Source organism: Protopterus annectens, chromosome 12.part0 (genome assembly GCF_019279795.1).
Source record: "Protopterus annectens isolate FY-2018-M chromosome 12.part0, PAN1.0, whole genome shotgun sequence".
NCBI classification, from domain to species: Eukaryota; Metazoa; Chordata; order Ceratodontiformes; family Protopteridae; genus Protopterus; species Protopterus annectens.
The window spans coordinates 1,092,476,822-1,092,496,890 of record NC_056746.1 but is presented as its reverse complement, the minus strand read 5'-3'; the positions used below and the strand labels follow the sequence as shown (position 1 = coordinate 1,092,496,890).

At 39.3% G+C, this 20,069-nt stretch overlaps 1 protein-coding gene across 1 annotated transcript in view; it reads left to right on the top strand.

Annotated features, from left to right (window-relative positions):
- L3MBTL1 (L3MBTL histone methyl-lysine binding protein 1) overlaps positions 1 to 20,069 on the top strand; it is a 2,277,156-nt gene that overhangs the window by 1,749,440 nt on the left and 507,647 nt on the right. The window contains exons 12-13 of the mRNA XM_044090108.1: positions 7,608 to 7,759; positions 10,634 to 10,710. Of these exons, the coding sequence (XP_043946043.1) occupies positions 7,608 to 7,759; positions 10,634 to 10,710 (229 nt within the window). The remainder of the gene's footprint in view (positions 1 to 7,607; positions 7,760 to 10,633; positions 10,711 to 20,069) is intronic.

Genomic DNA, 20,069 nt, shown 5'->3' with positions numbered 1-20,069 from the left:
TACAACAATGGGTTCAACAGAATCGTACCCTGATTTGCCTTAGGAAGCAAAGGGCATGGAAGCAAAGGGTACTGAAGGTGTTTATTTGGCACAGTAAAAATGTGATGGGTTACAGAATAGAGCCAGTAACCATGTGATAGGGTACTATATTCATCAGTTAAAGTGATCAGGTCATGAATGTTGAAGAAGTTTGCTTTAGGAAGGAAGGAAACTGCTGTAATAGAAACACACAGACTAATACAGTTATGAACACAAGCTCTCACAAGCACACACATGCACTTCAGTGATTGGGCTTGTATGTGTTTGTCTTTGCATGTATAGTTCTGTGCTTTGGACTCTAAACACTTTGCAAGCTTGCTTTGTTGGTACACAAGGCTAAAATTACAGATTGGCAAAAATATGCAGTTTGTACAGTTCACTATGTATTCTTATAAGGGATGAAAATCTGCATTTCATCAGGCATTTCAACTCTGTAGAATATGTCAGTGTTGTGTGGCATACATGTTTCCCATTGGTCTTCATTGCAGCAATGAAAAGGCCTCATCAGTTAGGTAATACATGTGCATGGCTTTGCTCCATCAACATAGGCAAATATATATGGGGTGTAGTTCTGACATCTGTGATGCATTGACTGTAGTGTGTGTACATGTTCATTTATATGTGTGTGTGTTTATGGCATGTTCATGGGTCTGTATGTGACATACAGTGTGTAGTAACATAAATGGAGAGAAAAAATAAAGTAAAATAAACAGAAGAAAGAGAAAGGATATCGACAAAGAAGGTTGAAATGAGAAGTACAAAAACAAAAACATTGATTATTGCTTTCTTAACTATGTTGATTCTGATAGAGTAAAGCATAGCAAGGCTTGTTGCTTTGGAACACTACCTGGTTTTCATAATTTTTGGGACTTATTGTGACTGAGCTCATCAACGAAATTTTAAGACTACTAGTTTCTCTGTTTTTTACTTTTAATAGTTAGACTTACACAGGTATGTCATCAACCTGTTAGTCTGATTATAACACATGGGGTGGGGGAGCTAAGCCAAAATCCATCCTCATATCCAGTCTAACATAAGAAAATAATTGCTTGAGCTCTTTGTTACACACATCTGTGCTTGTGGTTAGTGATGCTATTTTACTTTGATAATAACAAAACTGTACCTATAAAAAATAAATATGCTGATCACACAGTAAGTATATACAGCACAAGCTTTTTCACAAGGGATAGATACTTCCTATTGTATATTGTGAAATGCTGAGCAAACTACTACTTATGGGCATTACATATATAGACCTTGTAGAGGAGCAGTGATATTAGTGGGGGGATAACTCTACTTTGTCATGACAACAAAACATTTTTTGAAGACAGGATTGTACCCAAAGTCATCCTAACAATCTCAGTGCATATAGATTTAACATAGTGAGCCATTTGTCCACATATGCAGGAGGATGTATGCAGAAGCATACTTCTAGCATTCCACATTCATACTAATACCTTTAAGCAATACTGACAGATACAACACTGATCTATAAAAGTTATTCAGGCTTATTTTAATGGCTGTAACTGTTACTATGCAAACAGACGTTTTTCACGAAAGCAGTAATACTTGCCCCAGCACTGTGTTAAGTGATCTACCTGCCCCTGTGCATCTTCTTGTTTCTTTTGATTTCAGCAGAGGCTAGAGACATAAACAGGGCATAATGAGAAATTAAATGGTGGCATGCATTTGCACTTTATTTGTTTAGCTAAAAGATGGCATACTTAGAGTATGGAGGTGGTCACTATGTTCTAGCTTCAGCCTCTCATTGGCCAAGGAAGTCAGGCTTGCATTATCTCACAGTAGTGGTGATGGCACTGTTCCCCCCGAGTGGGATTCCAGTTGCACGGGTGACAGCCATAGCCAAACTATTCCAGGTATCAGCCTTATACTGAGATCTGGTATAGCTCTCCTGCAAAAGCCTGTGGCTGTAATGCTTATGGAGGATTTCCAGAAAAATCTTATACTCCCCTTCACACCACCTCTGTGCTCTAAAATGTATTTATTTTTTTATTTACATTTGTTTACTGGGAAAGTCTGACTAGGCCAGAGATGATCCCTTTAAACCGGAGGCCCAGGGAGAAAATCTGCGCAGTTTTACACAACAGTAATAGCATTGATTTGCATAGTTTTTTTTTCTTAATGTGCATTAACAAGAGCAGTTAAAGAAATAGTCATTGTGTAATGATTACATTGTAACAAGTGTTAAACAAAGAGAGACAGAACAATATTGTAGGTATACAGAAAATGGGATAGAAATTAAGATATCTAGAAGTCAGCAAGTCAAACAGAAGTCAAAAAGTCAAACAGAAAAAAAGGCAATATGAAAGCAGGAGTAATCAAGTGAAGATTTCCAGTGGAAGCAATTAAACGGAAATGTTTAGTGTTTATGGAGATAAGATCTTGAGAGTAATTAGTTTTATGAGGTGTATATAGTTTGCAGAGGTTTAGAAAAGAAAGTGAGAGGGAAAAAGAAGAGTATGAAGCATTGGCGAGGTAATCAGTCTGGAATCTCAGGTGAATGGTTGTCTTCATAGGCAGTGGATGAAGAAGATAAGTTAATTTAGGTGGTAAAGGCTAGATGTGAGTTGGAAGATCATATTAGAAAATGAGATGCATAGTCACAGGATTTGTTGGCAAAGAGATGTGCATTTAATTGAGATTTGAATAATCTGGGGTTAGCTGATTCACTCATTGTTGATGAAAGATAATTCAGAGTTTGGCCATGATAAAGGAGTAGAGAGCTTTGCTGTGAGTATTGCTGGCTGAAGATATAGGGAGTAAGAATTTTTTTTTGAGAATCTAAGTGGCCTCACTGGAAGATACCAGGTCATGAAAGGCTCGATGGCTAGGTATATATTAGAGAAGTGAAAATTTTGTGAGCTTGTTTCAAGTGGAGTAGTTTGAGAAAATTGGGGAATCTCAGCCAATGGTGTTGTTTGAGTGTGTCACAGTGGTACATTCTGGCAGAAGAATTGGTTGCAAATTTGGCAATTTTATTGTAAGTTGGCTCTAATTTCAAGAGTTATGATGATTGAAAGTTGGTAAGAACAGATGCAGCATAAGAGAGAATGGGAAGGAGGAGACTGTTTATTTATTAATTTGCAGTTTGTTAACTGGGAAAGTCCATTGGGCCAGAGTGAGCCCGTTTTCAATGGAGGCCTGGGGAGAAAAGCGCCATATACAATTATTGCAAAGCTAATATCAACAAAGTTAACAAGTACAATGCAGTTTTCAAAAACTACTAAAACCCAGTAATATATAAGACAGAATAATAACATTTGAACAAGACAGTAATATAAAAGACAGAATAATAACATTTGAACAACACAGTAATATAGAAGACAGAATAATAACATTTGAGGAAGCTGTTGTAACATGAATGAAATTAGAACATAAGTATTTTGGAGTACATAAGTATAATTTGAAGTGCAGGCATTTATGCACTCAAAGTTTCTTGAGGTGAGAGGGAGGAAGAGTTAGAGGAGGAGAGTAGAACAGTGAAAGGTGAATAGGTTGAGTTATGAGAAAGGGAAAAAAGGAGAGGGAGTGGAAATGAAATGAAGGGAGTCACTAGGTTGAGTTTTGAGAAAGGAGAAAAAAGGAAGGGGGAGCAAAACTGATATACGGGGGATTCATGTCGGGTGAGAGTATGAACACTCCCAGTGAGAAGAGAGATGGGAACGGAGCATTGTCTTGAAGGTGGAGTGGTTTTGGGTGATTTGAATGTGGGGGTGGGTGAATTCCATAGTCGAGCAAGGGAGAAAGACAGGAGAAATTGCCCAGGTGAGCGTAAGGGTTTGTACACTTCAAGGAGGTTCTGGTTACTGGACCTGAGTAGTCTGTCAGGATGATGCAAGGTGAGTTAGGCAGAGAGGAAAGGGCAGTTAGAGGGTTTGAAAATGAGTTTGTGAGCAGTTAGCAGTTGAATGTAAGAGAAATAGTGGGGGAGTTCCTGCCAGTTCAACACAGTGGTGGGAGGAGGATTTGGTCCCAGTAGCAAACTTAGAGATTTTATTGTAGCAGGATGACAGTTTTCACTTTAGGGAGGATTGAAGGTTGGTGAAACGTGGGACTCCATACAAGAAAGAGGGAATGCGGTAGGAAATAGAAAGTATATGTTTGGATGAGGGAGTGAGATAACGGCTGTGATGATACAGCATTTCGAGCTTTTGGTGTGTTTTCTTAATACTAGTTTGTATATGAATGTCAAACTTTAAATGTTCATCAATGATAACAACTGGAAGTTTTGTATGGGAGACAATTTCAGTGGGAATCTTATTCTGACTGACTATGGAGAAGGAATTTATATCGATAGAGGTGTTTTTAGATAGGGTAAAGATCATGATTTTGGTTTTGGATGCATTGAGAGCAAGGTGATTATTCAGCATCTAAGACTCAGTACAAGAAAAGGCATATTGTGTTAGTTGCTTGAGTTTGGGGAGAGATTGAGCATAGCAAATTATGGTGGAATCGTCCGGGTATTAGACAAGTTTGGTATTAGGAATGCAGTGATGAAAATTATTAATAAAGATGTTAAAAAGTAAGGGACTCAGTATAGAGCCTTGTGGAACACCTGTTGGAGTGTGAAGGAAGGAAGAGGTACTGTTGTTCCACTTGACGGCTTGTTGTCTGTTACTAAGGTAACTGGAAAACCAGTTAATAGAGGAGGGGGAAGAGATTGAGAAGAGAAAGTTTGGACAAGAGAAGTTTGTGGGAAACAGTATCGAAGGATTTTGGCATGTCTGGGAGAAGGGTAGATACAATGTTGCCAGAGTCATGGGCGTGGTTGATGATGTCAAGGAAGGAGAGAAGGGTAGTGGTAGTATTATGTCCAGCTCTAAATCCATGTTGAGTTGGAGAAAGAAGTAAATTGTCTAGGAGGTAGGGAAGGAGTTGCAAGTGTATGCATTTTTCAAGGACTTTTGAGATAGGGGACTACATTGTTTTTGGTATTTTTGGTAAAGTAGTTTCTAGCTGTGTACAACATGACAAGTTTTAGTGGTTTTTTTTTTTTTACTACTTACTGAGTATGTATGTCAAATTTGAACTGATTGCCAATCATTAATCCTAGTAATTTAGTTTGGAAGAAAACATTGATTCTTGTGCCATTTACTGAGACTAGAGAGAAGTTAGTTTTGATGTTTTTAAATGATTTGGATCTAAAATGCATACATTTCGTTTTTTTGGCATTGAGTACTAGATAAGATTTTCTAAGCCAAGTTTCTACTGTTCTGAAATCTTCTTGGATAAGAGTTTGTAGTTCACAAATTGATGAGGCATTGCTGATGATAGTAGAGTTATCAGCAAATTGAATCATGGAGGTATTGTTGGAAAGTAGAAGATCATTTATAAAACCTGTGAATAATAGTGATTCCAAGATGTAGCCTTTAGAGACTCCAATGGGTATAAGAAGAAATGGGGCTGTGGCCTGTTGCCACTTTATACTTTAACTCCTATTTGTGAGGTGTAAGAGTAACCAAGAGAGAAAATAAGAGAAAGACCTGGAACAGATAGCTTCTGTAGGAATAAGTGAGAGACAGAGTGGAAGGCTTTTGATAGATCAAGGTAAATGGTTATGACTTTGTTGCTAATATTTCTGTGGTAATGGACTGAGTTGATGGAGTGCTACCCTCACCTTCTCCAGCCATAATTGTCTCACCTTCAAAGATCTCAGGAAAAATGGCAGGGAACTGATGCACAAAACAGCGCTCATGTGTCTCACTCTTCGTCCAACAGCAGGCATTGATGAGCATCTCATTTGCACAATAGATGGCAATATAATAAAATATAGGCACTGTATTATTATATTTCTAATGGCACTTTAAGGTATGAAACATGGCAGTCCTCCACCCCTCTGTTTTCTGTTTAGAGTATCTGTCTACATAGACTCCATCTTCAGATGGTTAATTATGTGATAGCAGTTCTATCAGTCCTAATATATTATTGGCATCATGGGTGATTCCCACAGGTAATTAGGGGGGTGCATGGCATTGTGTAGTACTTTTCACATCAGGTCTGTTTGTCCCCCAAACTGAGTTCAGAGACAGTAAAGAGATAAGCACGAATTAGCATAATCGTCATGTCTACAGGAGTGTGGCAGGCAGAGAGCCTCAACAAGCCTAGGAAGAAGCATTAGAGTATAGGCATCTAGCCAAGATGGTAGTTCATCCAGTGCAATTCCTGGTGGAGTCAGCTCCCTTTCTTACCTATGCAATTAATGAAAACTGTTCCATGCCCTTTTAACTGTGTTGTTTTTACCCACCCCTCCTTCTCTCTCTCTCTCTCTCTCTGTGTATATATATATATATATATATATATATATATATATATATGTGTGTGTGTGTGTGTGTGTGTGTGTATACATTTAGTTATATACAGTTGATTGCTAAGGGTTACTTTAGTAGTGTGCTTTTTCTGTCTACTATAGTAATGTAATGGTTGGCAGCATTAAGTTGAAGGGTGTCTATCCTTTGTGAAACGAGTTCAGCAATAGGCCATTTTAGGTATGTAATAAACTTTTGTCTGAATTTAGTGTAGCCTGTTATTTTTCTAAGGTTCTGTGGGAAGTAGTTTCAGCTGAATGTCACAATCTTATTAAAACTGTTTTCTCCAACATCAGGGACGAATGGAAGTTTTTGAAAAGTCAGGCTGTTGTTTTCCTTTGTATGGAAGATATACAAGACAGCTTTTGTCATTAGTTTGCTTATCAAGTTGGGGTGGTATTTTTCATGGTAATAGTTTTAAAGGTGAATTCAGAAAGCAGCAAGGTAGATTGAGCCTTGAGTGTTATCCTGTTTTCTTTTTCATGTAACTGCTGGGGGATAGATGAGTGAAATGACAGGAACTGTTTGTAATGTTTTGAACTTTTTTGAGTGTTTTAGGTGGAACTTAGAGTAGTAATGGAGTGCAATATTCCAGATAATGGATGAATACATTGCTTACAAGGCCATGCCAAGCCTGAGGGGTAAGGTGGCAGGGTATTCAGTAATATAGATTAATAGGGTCATGGGTAAGTACTAGGCTAGCTGCCCTTGTGGGCCATTTTAAGCCTAGCCAATTTCCTTTGTTGTGCTCAAAATACCCTATCCCATTTGGTTATTGATTGGCTTTACCCGTCCCCATGGGTCCACTACATTTAGTCTTCCTGTTTTGGAAGCAATCTTTAAAACATATTTTTGAGTGTATGGATGCAAACTGATGCATGCAAGCACTATTATACAAAAACAAAAGGTCATTTTGCTCCTTTAAACATGATATTTAACTAGACCAGCCATGGTAAACCCTGCATTATTCACACCCATAAATGATTTATTGCTAAATTGTAATGCATTTCTTCTTTGTGCCCACTTCTGTTTTGTCACTTTATAATTGTATCATATTGCAGATGTTTTCATTCATAATAATGAGTTATTTGGTTTTCCAAGTTTAATATTTTCTTTAAATTTAGTATATAATATCAAATCTGATGTAAATATCAAACTTCATACAGCACTGTAAAGGAATTATTAAAAAATAAAATCTAAGTAATGTTAACATGCTAATAGTTAGCCTTCTTTTCATTTCAGAATGCTGCCCCTGTTGGTTTTAAAGTTGGTATGAAACTAGAAGCTGTTGACAGAATGAACCCTTCCTTGATATGTGTTGCCACCGTAACAGACATAGTAGACAATCGTTTTCTGGTTCACTTTGATAACTGGGATGACACTTATGACTACTGGTGAGTTTATTCCTTGCCTTGAATGCTTTCCGATTGGACTTTTATGAGTTAGGATGACTTATTTACGTATCACCAAAAGTATAATGTATAAATATAAAAAAGTACATATTTATTCAGCTATGCAAATTACAGGCTCTAGCAAATGGAGTGAAGGGTAATGTTACTTATTAATTTTAAGAGAATAAGCAAGCAAACAAAAAAAATGAATACTATCACAAGCAAGTCAAGAAAAAAACATTCAGTTAGGAATATTAAACACTAACATACTTTTCTCTTCCCAATGTGTTGAATCCACTCTGGAGCTGAGAAGAATCCTATATGTTCAATTCTTTTCATGAACTATAGAATGTTTTCTTCATTCCATTAAATCCTGTTAGACATGCAATTCTGAAAATATAGAATAAGCAAGAACAGTAAGGAAAGAAAGCATCCCTTTTAAGTATTGGTTGATTCCAGTGTCTATTCTGTTTACATAAGCATTTTGGTTTACTTAAGGTTCACTGCAGGACGTCAGGTTTTATTAGGTTTTACTTATATGTTAATGGGATTTGTGCTACTACAAGTACCAGAAATTCTTGCTGGTGTCAAATCATGAATATTCATGTGCTATATATGGGTTTTATATTGTTAGACTGGGTTTTAATTCATATTTCTCAAAGAATAAAAGACAGTCTTTTGTAGTGGCACTTTAACCAGGCAATAAATGTTTTTATTAGTAAATGCTGCAGTTTTCATCCAGATAACTGATTCTAATACTTACATACTGTTGTGGAGTCTACATGACAGAATTATATAATGTCTGTAATAAACAGTGGTGTCATAAGCTATGGTGGCAATAAATACATACACTAAGTTAATTCAGTTAATTATATTGTCTTAGAATAAGTAGTAAGTAAAATAATTTATTTATGCGTGCAAAATGCAAGCTTGGAACAGTGCCAAGCTTACTTGTTGCTGTCTAGTACTGACATTTATCTATAGTGTTATTACTACATCACAGCTATTACATTTAACTCTTACATTAGAGAAATTGTCTTTTAGATGTATATTAAGAGCAGAGTTATGCTTGGAAGGTGAATTAATACCTGTGCTTTCTGGCAATCATAATTTTGATGATCTGTTGTTTTGGGCCTCAGATAAAGCAAAGGGATTATATTAAAGCAGTTTCCTAACTTACTAAGTTGTATCTGATGGATTCATTAAAACCAGTACTTGGTCAGGGTTTACAGCATCATAGAAGTACACAGGGCTCTTTGGAGCATGCATTAAAGTACTGCAGAGCCTGTTATTGCCCTTTTTATGAACACCTTCTGCTGCAGTGAATATAAAAGCAATAAATCTCTTTCAGAAAATGCTCCATTTGACAGTGTGCAACATTGCTTTTGCCAAGTAAAGTTTCGAATGAGACTTGTAGATTTTTATACCACAAATTTAACGTGCAGAGTATTATACTCTGCTAATGAAACTGCAAAATAAGCTAAGGATTTAGTGCTATGTGTATTTCTGGAGTATGAGTGTGTGTGTGTGTGTGTGTGTGTGTGTGTATATATATATATATATATATATATATATATATATATATATATATATATATATATATATATATATATATACTGCGTTGGTGGTGCTCCGGTAGCGTTGTCAGGTAAGACGCTGTCCGATTTGATTCTCAGCTAGAGCGTCTTCGACGTGGAGACATGCGTAAATGGGCGTACCTTCATTGAAGGTTGTGTGTCAGACCTGGCAAGCCGGTACGTAAAAATCAACTGCTAATCATTAGCGGACTGGAGTTCCGCTGTGGCGACCCCTAACCGGGAAAAAGCCGAAAGACACAAACAAACAATTCACTTTATAAGCTCAAAATTCTTGAATATTGAATTTTAGAATCTCAAGCCCATAAAGTGGAAAGGCTAAAACATCGAACACCCAGAAGCGCGAAATTCAAAATTGCGACTTCTACACACACCACACATATACACATACACACACCTTCCTCCCCACAAACACACAACCCAACCTATGTACAAGTAGGGCGGGCTGAGCCCCCCCTGCGCCCCCCACACCCCCCTACTTAAATATATTAACTCCAAGGTTGCACTACATACACAAAACACCATCACACAAGCTACATCCCCCTCACACGTACACACACACACACACACACACACACACACACACACACACACACACACACACACACACACACACCACAGTAACAAAACACACTAACACACACTACAGCCCCTACCCAAAACCCTTAAAACATAAACACATACCTGAATCCATGAACACAGCGCAACACCAGAACCGCTAATTCAACATCTCTGAAATGTGAGATTTTGAACTTCTCGCTTCTGGGTGTTCGCTGTTTTAGCCTTTCCACTTTATGGGCTGGAGATTCTGAAATTCGATATTTCAGGATTTTGAGCTTATAAATTATTTCCATGTATATATATATATATATATATATATATATATATATATAGATATAGATATAGATATATATAGCTATATATATATATATATATATATATATATATACACACACACACACACACACACACACACACACACACACACACACACACACACGCACACACACACACTTTTTAAATTAGTGTAGTCTTCTTTGAAATATTCTTCATAAGAAATCAGCTGGTAGCATCATAAAAGTACTTTTGCAGTAAGAGTTGATCCCATATGGTCCTATACTTTTATTTTGGATTTACGGTTTGGTGTTCACATTGCCTTTTGGTGAAAGAAAGATGTGCTGTGCTTGTATTTTGCTTTTGTGGTAGTGTGATGTTTTAAATTCCTTTATCCACTAAGCACCAGCAGCATTTTTATTATGCTTTGTATTCTATCATGTTTTAGGTGTGATGCTAACAGTCCTTATATTCATCCTGTTGGCTGGTGCCAGGAACGTGGCAAACCTCTTACTGCTCCCCAAGGTAAGTAGACTGTGCCAGTACCATTAGCTCATCTTTCACCAGTGGTCTAAGCAGGAGTATAGATAAGAATCTGTTGGGGGGTAAATATCATAGTTTTCACCTTTGTAAGGTGAGTATAATGAAATCTGGATGCATATGTGGTTTTCTTCTAGAAAAGAATGATTATGAATACTGCTGCATTGAAAACAAAGCAACAAAATCTATTGCAGAAAATGTTCCATTTACAATTGCTAACTTTTAGTCATTAAATTTGGAGTGGAATATTTTTATATTTTTGTGAGCAAAAGTACCTACTGAAGAATGCTGATGGAACTGTTTGTAATTCTGAGACTTATTAGTGCGAGTCCTAGAACAGTGAGAGTGAATATGTGAAAATGAGGACTTACAAATATACTGTGTCTCAGAGTATTATCTTTGCTTTGAGATATGATGATCTTGGAGTTATTTTTTTAAACAAGAAATATCTTTATTAAATTATTAGTATGACATAAACAATCATACATTTATATAAATGAAAACAAAACCATAGTGATATAATTTTGGTTGCAAACAATATACATCATAAACCATACTGAAGTAATTTTATATGCAAACCTTATACATCATATATAATCTATCTAGTCATTGTCATTTAGACATTACATAGCTCATTCAAGTCTTGCCTTCTTTTTAAACCTAGTTCCTCATCTGCATGTATTGTTCCCACAATTCCAATTTTTTCTATGTAATTTGCTCCTACCCTTTTCTAAAGATCCCAATCCCATTTGCTTTATCTCTGTTACTATATTCACTACTTATATAAAGTTGTTTTAGACTTTTATTTCCATTTTCTAGTAATTGTATTTTGGGAAGCCACCATAATTATACTCAGCAAGGCCTTACTATCTCTAGTCAATTCTGATTCTGTATCATAGCTCAAAAAATCATTTCCTCAGTTACACCAGTTTGCTCACCCAGTATCTCTGGCAGAGCAGTCTGCAGGGGATCTTTAAAGTCTACCAACCCATTACACTCCCAGAAAATATATTCCCTATTACCTCTTTCTTCCCCATCACACCTACAACATTTGATGTCTACCTGAAGAAAAATTCTTTGGAGACTACTTGGGAAATAAAAATACCAATGTAAACACTTCCAAGCAAAGATCCTAAATCTTCTAAACTTTGTTACATATTTGGGAGACATACATATATCTCCTCATTGTTTCTTTGTGAATTACTTATCTAATCTGTCCTCCCAATCCTTTCTAACCTCCTGTGATTGATTTGTATAGTTATCATGCAATATTTTATACGCTGTACTAATTATTCCTTTTTTTAACAGCAGCTTCTATTCTAGATTCTACTGAAAGCTCTACCACTGCTTGTCTTTTGCTTAGGATCCCCATATTTCTTTTTCTTTGGCTCTTTTCTGAGATGATTTTGGAGTTGTTATATATAAGTAGTAGGGTGTGGTCATTGGAGGGGAGCTTGCCCCCCAATGAACCATAAAAATGCAGTTTTAAAGAACAGTGATTGTCAACATTCACAATTATACTATACTTTCGTAGAATTTTTTGTAATTTCAGAACTCATGGTTACAAGTCTTGAAATTGCAATAAGGAGCCAATTCTGATATATGTCTCAAGGCTATCTATGTGCAGTTTTCCAAGACAGCTGCACAGATTAATCAACAGCTCTCCCAATGTGAAAAAAAGAAACTGAAAGACAATGGCCAAGGACTCTGTCACTTTTAGCAACTTCAGTAGTGGCTAGTAAGTTCACTGCCTGTATGCCAACAAAGAAGAAACTATGAGAGCCTGAAAGAAAATCAACTAGAAAAGGTGAAGAGAAAACATTGACTGGAAGAATCCTGTAGCCATTCAGCAAATATCAGTTCAAGCTCACCACGACTGCTGAAATAAATATAACATGTAATAGTAGGAATTAATATAAAGGCAGTATAGGATGTGTACTACCCAAAGCATGTCAGGTAGATTTTTAATGTCCGAATTATTGAATTCCCATACTAGTTTAGTGTTAACAGAAACAGCCCTGCTAATTGTTAGCTTGTACATAATAATGTAAGGTAATGTACATATATGAAAGTATGTATATGTACACACACACACACACACACACACATATATATATATATATATATATATATATATATATTAATACATATGGAATATAGTTGTAGGTGTCAATATTCATACACACTCACTACAGGAAACAGTGAAGATAAATGCAGCAACCAGAATCTACAACACAGCCTGACTCCTGTGAGACTTACTAACCCTTTTAACTGCTTAAAGGTGCCTTCAGCACTTTGATTGACAGGCCCTGTACTCAATTTGAAAGCAAAATAAAAGCATACTATTAGGCCCTACCACAAGACCATTGTAACACTAGTCTGTATGACCTACCACTAAGCCATGACTCTCATACAGGAATATAGTGCTAAAATAAGTATAACATGTAATAGTAGGAATGAAGATAAAGGCAATATAGGATGTGTACTACCCAAAGCATGTCAGGTAGACTTTTACTGTCCTAATTACTGGATTCCCATACTAGTTTAGTGTTAACAGAAACAGCCCTGCTAATTGTTAGCTTGTACTTAATAATGTAAGCTAATGTACATATATGAAAGTATGTATATGTACACACACACACACACACACATATATATATATATATATATATATATATATATATATATATATATATATTAATACATATGGAAATATAGTTGTAGGTGTCAGTATGCATACACACTCACTACAGGGAACAGGTGAGAGAAATGCAGCAACCTGAATTTACAACACAGCATGAATCATGAGAGACTTACTAACCTTCACACTCACAGAACACTGTCGACAGCATACCAGCATGGTCCACGCCCTTACAATCTGAAAGGGCAACGCCTATCTCACATACCCTTTTATAGCACTGTCCTGAAATCACAGTGAGACATGCAATCAGTACACAACTGGCTGCATGCAATTAGTAAATGCTGCCTTACAATTGGTGCAGAGGCCATCACATGGACCTATGCAGATACCTACAAAAGCATCCAGTACTAACACTCCACACATGCAATACATTCATTGCACCAAACTGATGGAGAAAGAGAGAGAGAGAGAGAGAGAGAGAGAGAGAGAGAGAGAGAAAGAAAGAAAGAAAGAAAGAAAGAAAGAAAGAAAGAAAGAAAGGCAGTGATAAAAAAAAACTGCATCATCACAGCAACAAAACCAGCAGCAGCAGCAGCAAACAGCAATTAGCACCAGTGACACAGCAACAGCTGACACAAACACAGGTAATGCAAAGTAGCAGGTTAATACTGTGTTTACTGTGAAACCTCCAAATGTATCATAGTTCACTATCTATAGGTATGTCCATGAGATAGGTTGTGTGTACATAGTCCTGATATATATATACATATGTAATATTGCTGTACATGTCTTCCATACTTAAAACTTCCATAGCTTAGAACACAAGGCCAGTTATCAGTAATGATTCACAGAAGTGCTGAGAAGCTGTGTATTATGTGGAATTAGCGTACCAGTGAAATGACAAGCTAACAAATAGCAAGCATATAAACAAAGCTAGATTCAGGAGGCTTGGATGTAGTGTATGCTACAGCAAACAAGGTGTACCAATGTCAGTAAGATACAGTTCAAATATGCAGGCACTATAAACCTTAAACCAGAAGTTCCCAGCTATGAATGGCAGAGTACAGCCTATTCTGACACAAGAGTGCAGACCACAAACCTTGTTAATGTTAAATAATTGGCCTGAAGCCCAACCACTTATACCAGAACTAATACACTTGGACACTGGGCTCTCAATCAGCAGTTCCCAACTTAGAAGGATGAAAGCTACCTGTCCTGCCACCACAGTGCTTGCCCCAAACCTTCCTAATGTAAAACAACTGGTCTGAAGGCCAAGTGCTTAATCCAAAAGACTTAGAATGATATCTACACTTTAATCAAGTTACAACCAAGCAGTAATAACTACAATTTAATACTTTATGTATAGAATGTGTACCATATATTGCTGACATACTCTGCTGATATCCTGTTTGTGTACTTTTCCAGGGAGATATGGCTCCAAAAAGGAACCCTGCCTACTCTGCTGCAGAGGACGAAGTGATCCACCAGAGCCTGGTGCGTGACTATGACATCCTGTTTTCACACACCACCCAGAATCAGCAGGAGAGGTCTGCACTGTGGCAAAACCTTGCCAGCAGGATAAATGATGTTGGCATGCATGATAGGACATATGAGCAGGTGAGACATCACTGCAGTGATTTGATTAGAAATGTCCACCAGCGTGCTGCAGATATCCGCAGGCAACAGGTTGCCACAGGTGGGGGGGGGTGGCCACACATCCCCCCCTCACCAGACAGGACGGGCTACTGCTAAGTGTCGTGGATCCAGCCCCAGAACAACAACAGCATCAGACTTGCATCATGATGGAGGTTGGATCCACACAGCAGCAAGACACTGAGCGTGCAGGTAAGATGCCATATGTACATATGACTGTTCTGTACACTGTTACTTCATGCATGCATAAGGTGTGCACATGGTATGTATCTGTCATCATGATATGTAATTGTGCATGTGTGATACTGGCATTATGAGCAGCTGATGTGTATAAGGGAACTGGTGTACTACTGTACTGTATCATATGCAAAAACAATGGCACACTTGTGCCCACTGACATTACTTTCTTCATATTTCCAGGTCCCTCCCATCTAGCAACGAGGCAGGCCATACATGCTGGTGAGTATGTTTATCATTACCTGAAAAACTATTTATAATACTAGTAAGAGTAGTGTAACTCAGTAGTATACATGCTGGTGAGTGTGTTTAATAATACCTGCAATACTCAAGTTAATTCTAGTAAGAGTAGTGTAACTCAGTACTGATGTGTGTGTGTACTGTGAGGTGTGCATGTGTGCAAATGTGCCTGTGCCCATGTGTGCATGTGTGTGGGTGTGTCCATGAGTGCATGTGTCCATTTCTGAATGTGTGCATTTGTATTTAAGTGCATCACCGTAAAATATGTCTTGAGACTGTAATCTGTGTTCCCTGTTTTCCTCCCGTAGGTTCTGGTGCTGCTCTGGTGACCTGCAGCAGGGAACCTGAATCTTGTGCCCCAGGTACTGATGATGAGGAAATGTCTATAATGGTGCAGGAAGGTGTGTCTGGGTCCGCCATTGGTCAGCCAATTGACAGCACACAGCTGTCAACCCCTTCAATGCGCACAGTCATCCTGCCGTTACATCCTTTGTCACCATTGTCCCTAGGTGATGGACAGTATGCATTGGGCATAGATCAGGGTAATGTGGTACCTGTGGTACATGCATCCCCACAAAGCAGCCATGAGCAGGGTCCTCCAATGGTACCACGCAGACAGTCGCCCATGGGTTCTCGTGGGGGCATCTGTGGCTGTACTGCCTCTGGCCGACGTGCCCAAGGAGGTATGTCAACCTCCACTATGTTTTGGACTGTTATGCAGGCACAGGCGCGTATGGAAAGGTACACCAGACAGGGTCTGAGGGAGCTGACAGCATGTCGCACAGCCATGAAAGATGGCATGCGTGACATTGCGAATGCTATTCGTAATTTCACAGATGTCGTTGACAGACATTGTGGGGACATACAACAGCTGCTCCACAACCAGATGTCCATGGGCCAGGGCGATGGTGTGCGTTTGTGGCGTCGACGTGGCCGTATGCCAGCAACAGCACCAGCTGGCAGTTACCGCAGACGACAACAGGCCCACTCACGCACCTCAAGTGCCAGCAGCAGCCCCAGCAATGCTGGGTTAGTGCTGTCATCAGGATGCCCCAGGAGACCACGTGCACATGGCTCTGGACAGTCCCAACAGAGAACTGTGTCCAGTCAACACACACCTGCTTCCGATGACAGTACCCAGTCTGGGTTAGTACAGGATACGGTCCGTAGCACCCCTGCCAGGCACAGGTACCGTGTTCGTGCCCACAGACACTGATCTGGATGACCTGACAGGTGCAGTCTGTGGCTGAACACAAAACCCTGTACATGGCAGCCATTATGTGGGACTGTGTGAGTGCTTACACACATGCAGAAATTTAACACCTAGGGCAAACACATACACACACACACTGCACCAACAGTGGTCCACCCTGTACTGCTGCCCCTCACAAACACACATACACACACATGTCAATTGGTGTTACCAGTGGCTGGCTTGGGCATACCTGACCCACACCCTGTGCATATGATGACACTGTGCCACCTCCTGCATACTACAACATCAATGCAGGAAAAGGTAAACACGTTGCTGATGCACAGGGTGACTACATAGATGTGTATAAGTAGTAACATGTTGGTAACTGTTCACTGTTCCACTATGATTGTGTGTATATCCCAGCATTCCTGCTGCAGTAACTGTATGAATGTCCTGAATTGTTATCTGCACCCATACTACTTACCAAAGTGTACCAGCTGCACACCATCACATGCTACCATTGACTATGGGAATGTGCATCATGTGCTGTTATGTAGATTCAGCTATGTATCTGTTCTGTCACACATGCATTTACACACACCCTGCTACCCCCACACATGCACATGCTCACCTGCCATTTCCATTATTTATTACCCTACATGAGTAGCTGTCGACACATGACAGGTACACATTTGAAAAGTGCACTATTTGGATTACTACCGATTTCCTCTTCTCTACCTGTACTCACAGGGTGCAGGCAACCTCATTAGTTTAAAAGTGTAATGTGCATCAGGTACTGTGGTTCCCTGATTGCCACATCCAACATGTTTTCCATGCGGAAATGCACACACAGAAACATCCCACATCCACACACTTGCCACATTCAGGTTTCATAACACTATCTAGGTATGTTCTGGTACATGTGCGTGTTACAGTAGCATGTAGCACTATACTGAGTACTGGCAGTTGTCTGTTGTCATGTTGTTTGTATAGGGTGCTGTCAACATCACTGTGTGTTAAGGGAAATGTGCACCCTGCAGTGCGTAGCCCCATTTGGCAAAAGCCACATCCCACCCCCAGCATTGTGCACACACACTAACCCCACTCACACTAAAACACATACTTTCCATTTGCAAGATTCAAACCCCTACCTAACTGTGTTATGACACTAGAGACAGACACATTAGCAGAGTGCGCTATTTGCATTAGTGGGAGAAATCTTTTCTAATGCTGTACTTAGAGGGTGCTGACATCATTTGTGTTTAGGAAGAGGGATGTGCACCCTGTAGTGTGTTCTCCCAGTTGGCAAAAGGCACTTTTCCCTCGCAGCATTATGCACATACACAAACCCCACTCACACTAACTCACATACATTCCCTTTGCAGGATTCAAACCCCTACCTAACTATGTTATGACATTAGAGACAGACACATTAGCAGAGTGCGCTATACGAATTACTGGGGAGCTTTGTTTCAGGTAATATAGTTATAGAGTGCTGACATCATCAGTGTTTCAAAAGGGGAATCTGCATCCTGTAGTGTACTTTCACAGTTGCTAATAGGGGCATTTCCCGCACACACATAGATGTGTTTGAGGTTTGCATATGTGGGGGATCCAGTACTCCAGTGTGATTAGTATATGGTTCGATTGCAACAATGAGGGATATACTTTAAGTGGTGAGCATTTTGTACTCATGTTTGTGATGATCAGGTCTAGTATATTTTCCCCTCTTGTGGGAATGTTGACTACTTGTTCCATAGCTAAAGAGTTTCTGAACTATGGGAACCCTAGAGCTTGGGTATTGTGGCGTGAGTAATGTTCACAGTCTATGTTTGGGTAGTTGAAGTCACCCAGTATGATGGTGTTTGCAGAGCAATCTATACTCTCCTGTGTCTTCATGAAGGCTGTGTGGGATTCCTGAGTTTGAGAGGGTGATGTAAGAGCTCCTCTGTGTCTCTTTTCATGTGGTCCAGGGAGGTACATCTCAGGTTGTTCACACCAGCATGGACAATGACTGCCTCATACTTGTACTTGCTGTGGAGTGACCTGAGTGCTTGTGTTATGTGGCGCATTCTATTACCCGACAGGTAGCTAAATGTAACCCTCACCTTGCTCAGTCTGGAGAGTGGGACGTCAGTGTGTCTGACTATGGCATCACTATTATAGGTGTGTCACACATTGTGTTTGGCCTTATGGGCTGTGCCTGTTAAGAACTCTGACTTTGTGAGGTCTGTGTTGCTCGTGATATGTGTTCATATGGGATGCAGCGTGTCTGGCTATGTCATTTCTGTCCGTGGTCTGGTAAGTATCACCTTTGGTGACATAGGTATTCATATGTCAGCTGGTGAGCATTTGGAGTGTTACCTACTGAAAGTGATACAGCTTGTTTGTTGTACAATGGACTACATGCAGCCCTGCTTACAGTAGCTATGTTTGCATGCATGTTTCCTTGCAGTTACCCTGGAATACTGATCCGACCTGCCATGCAGAGTTACACAGCTTCTGTGGACTCCTAGTGACATCTGCATAGCTTACTATATGTATGTTCATGTCTCACTTGACAGAATGTCACTGTTTTTCCTGTTCACATGTACGTTGCCTGTGACACTTTGCATATGACTTACCTGGCATCTGTCCACATGAGCAGTCATATATGCCACTGCAGGACTCTAAACCTGATGATGCACACACTCGAAACATTCCTCAGCATGGAGAACATCGCTATCTGTGCAGTAACAGATACCGGATTCAGGGCTACCAACAGCACCCCAGCACTACCAAGTTATACCTCATACCATGCTTTTCAGGCCCAAAACTTGCACAGAACCACAAAAGGAGGGGGTGTATTGATATTCATCCAAGACACCCACACCTCCAGGTTGGTGGCAAAGCACCAAACATCAGAGACTATCCATATGCAAGTAACAATGGGTAAAACTGCCTTCCAGGTTATAGCCTGCTACAGACCACCCTCATAAACACAAGAACCACACTTGGCCTTCCTGAAAACAGTTGGAAATATGTAGGTCTGTCCATACACCATTATATTGGGTGAGTTAAACTACCCAAACATAGACTGGGAGCATGACTGTAGCTCCAACACCCTAGCCCAAAGATTACTAGAATTTATATACCAAAATGCTATGGAACAACTTGTTACCACTCACACAAGAGGGGAAAACATACTGAACCTGATCATCACCAACATGGGGACTCTATGCTCCAGACCAGAAGTGTATCCCTCACTGGTAAGATCAGACCATAAACTAATCTCACTGGATATTCACATCCCAAGGCCACCCCCAGCACAGAAGAATACAGTCAACAACTCATGTAAAGCAAGTTCACACTCCTCATAAATGATGTGGAAACCTTCAA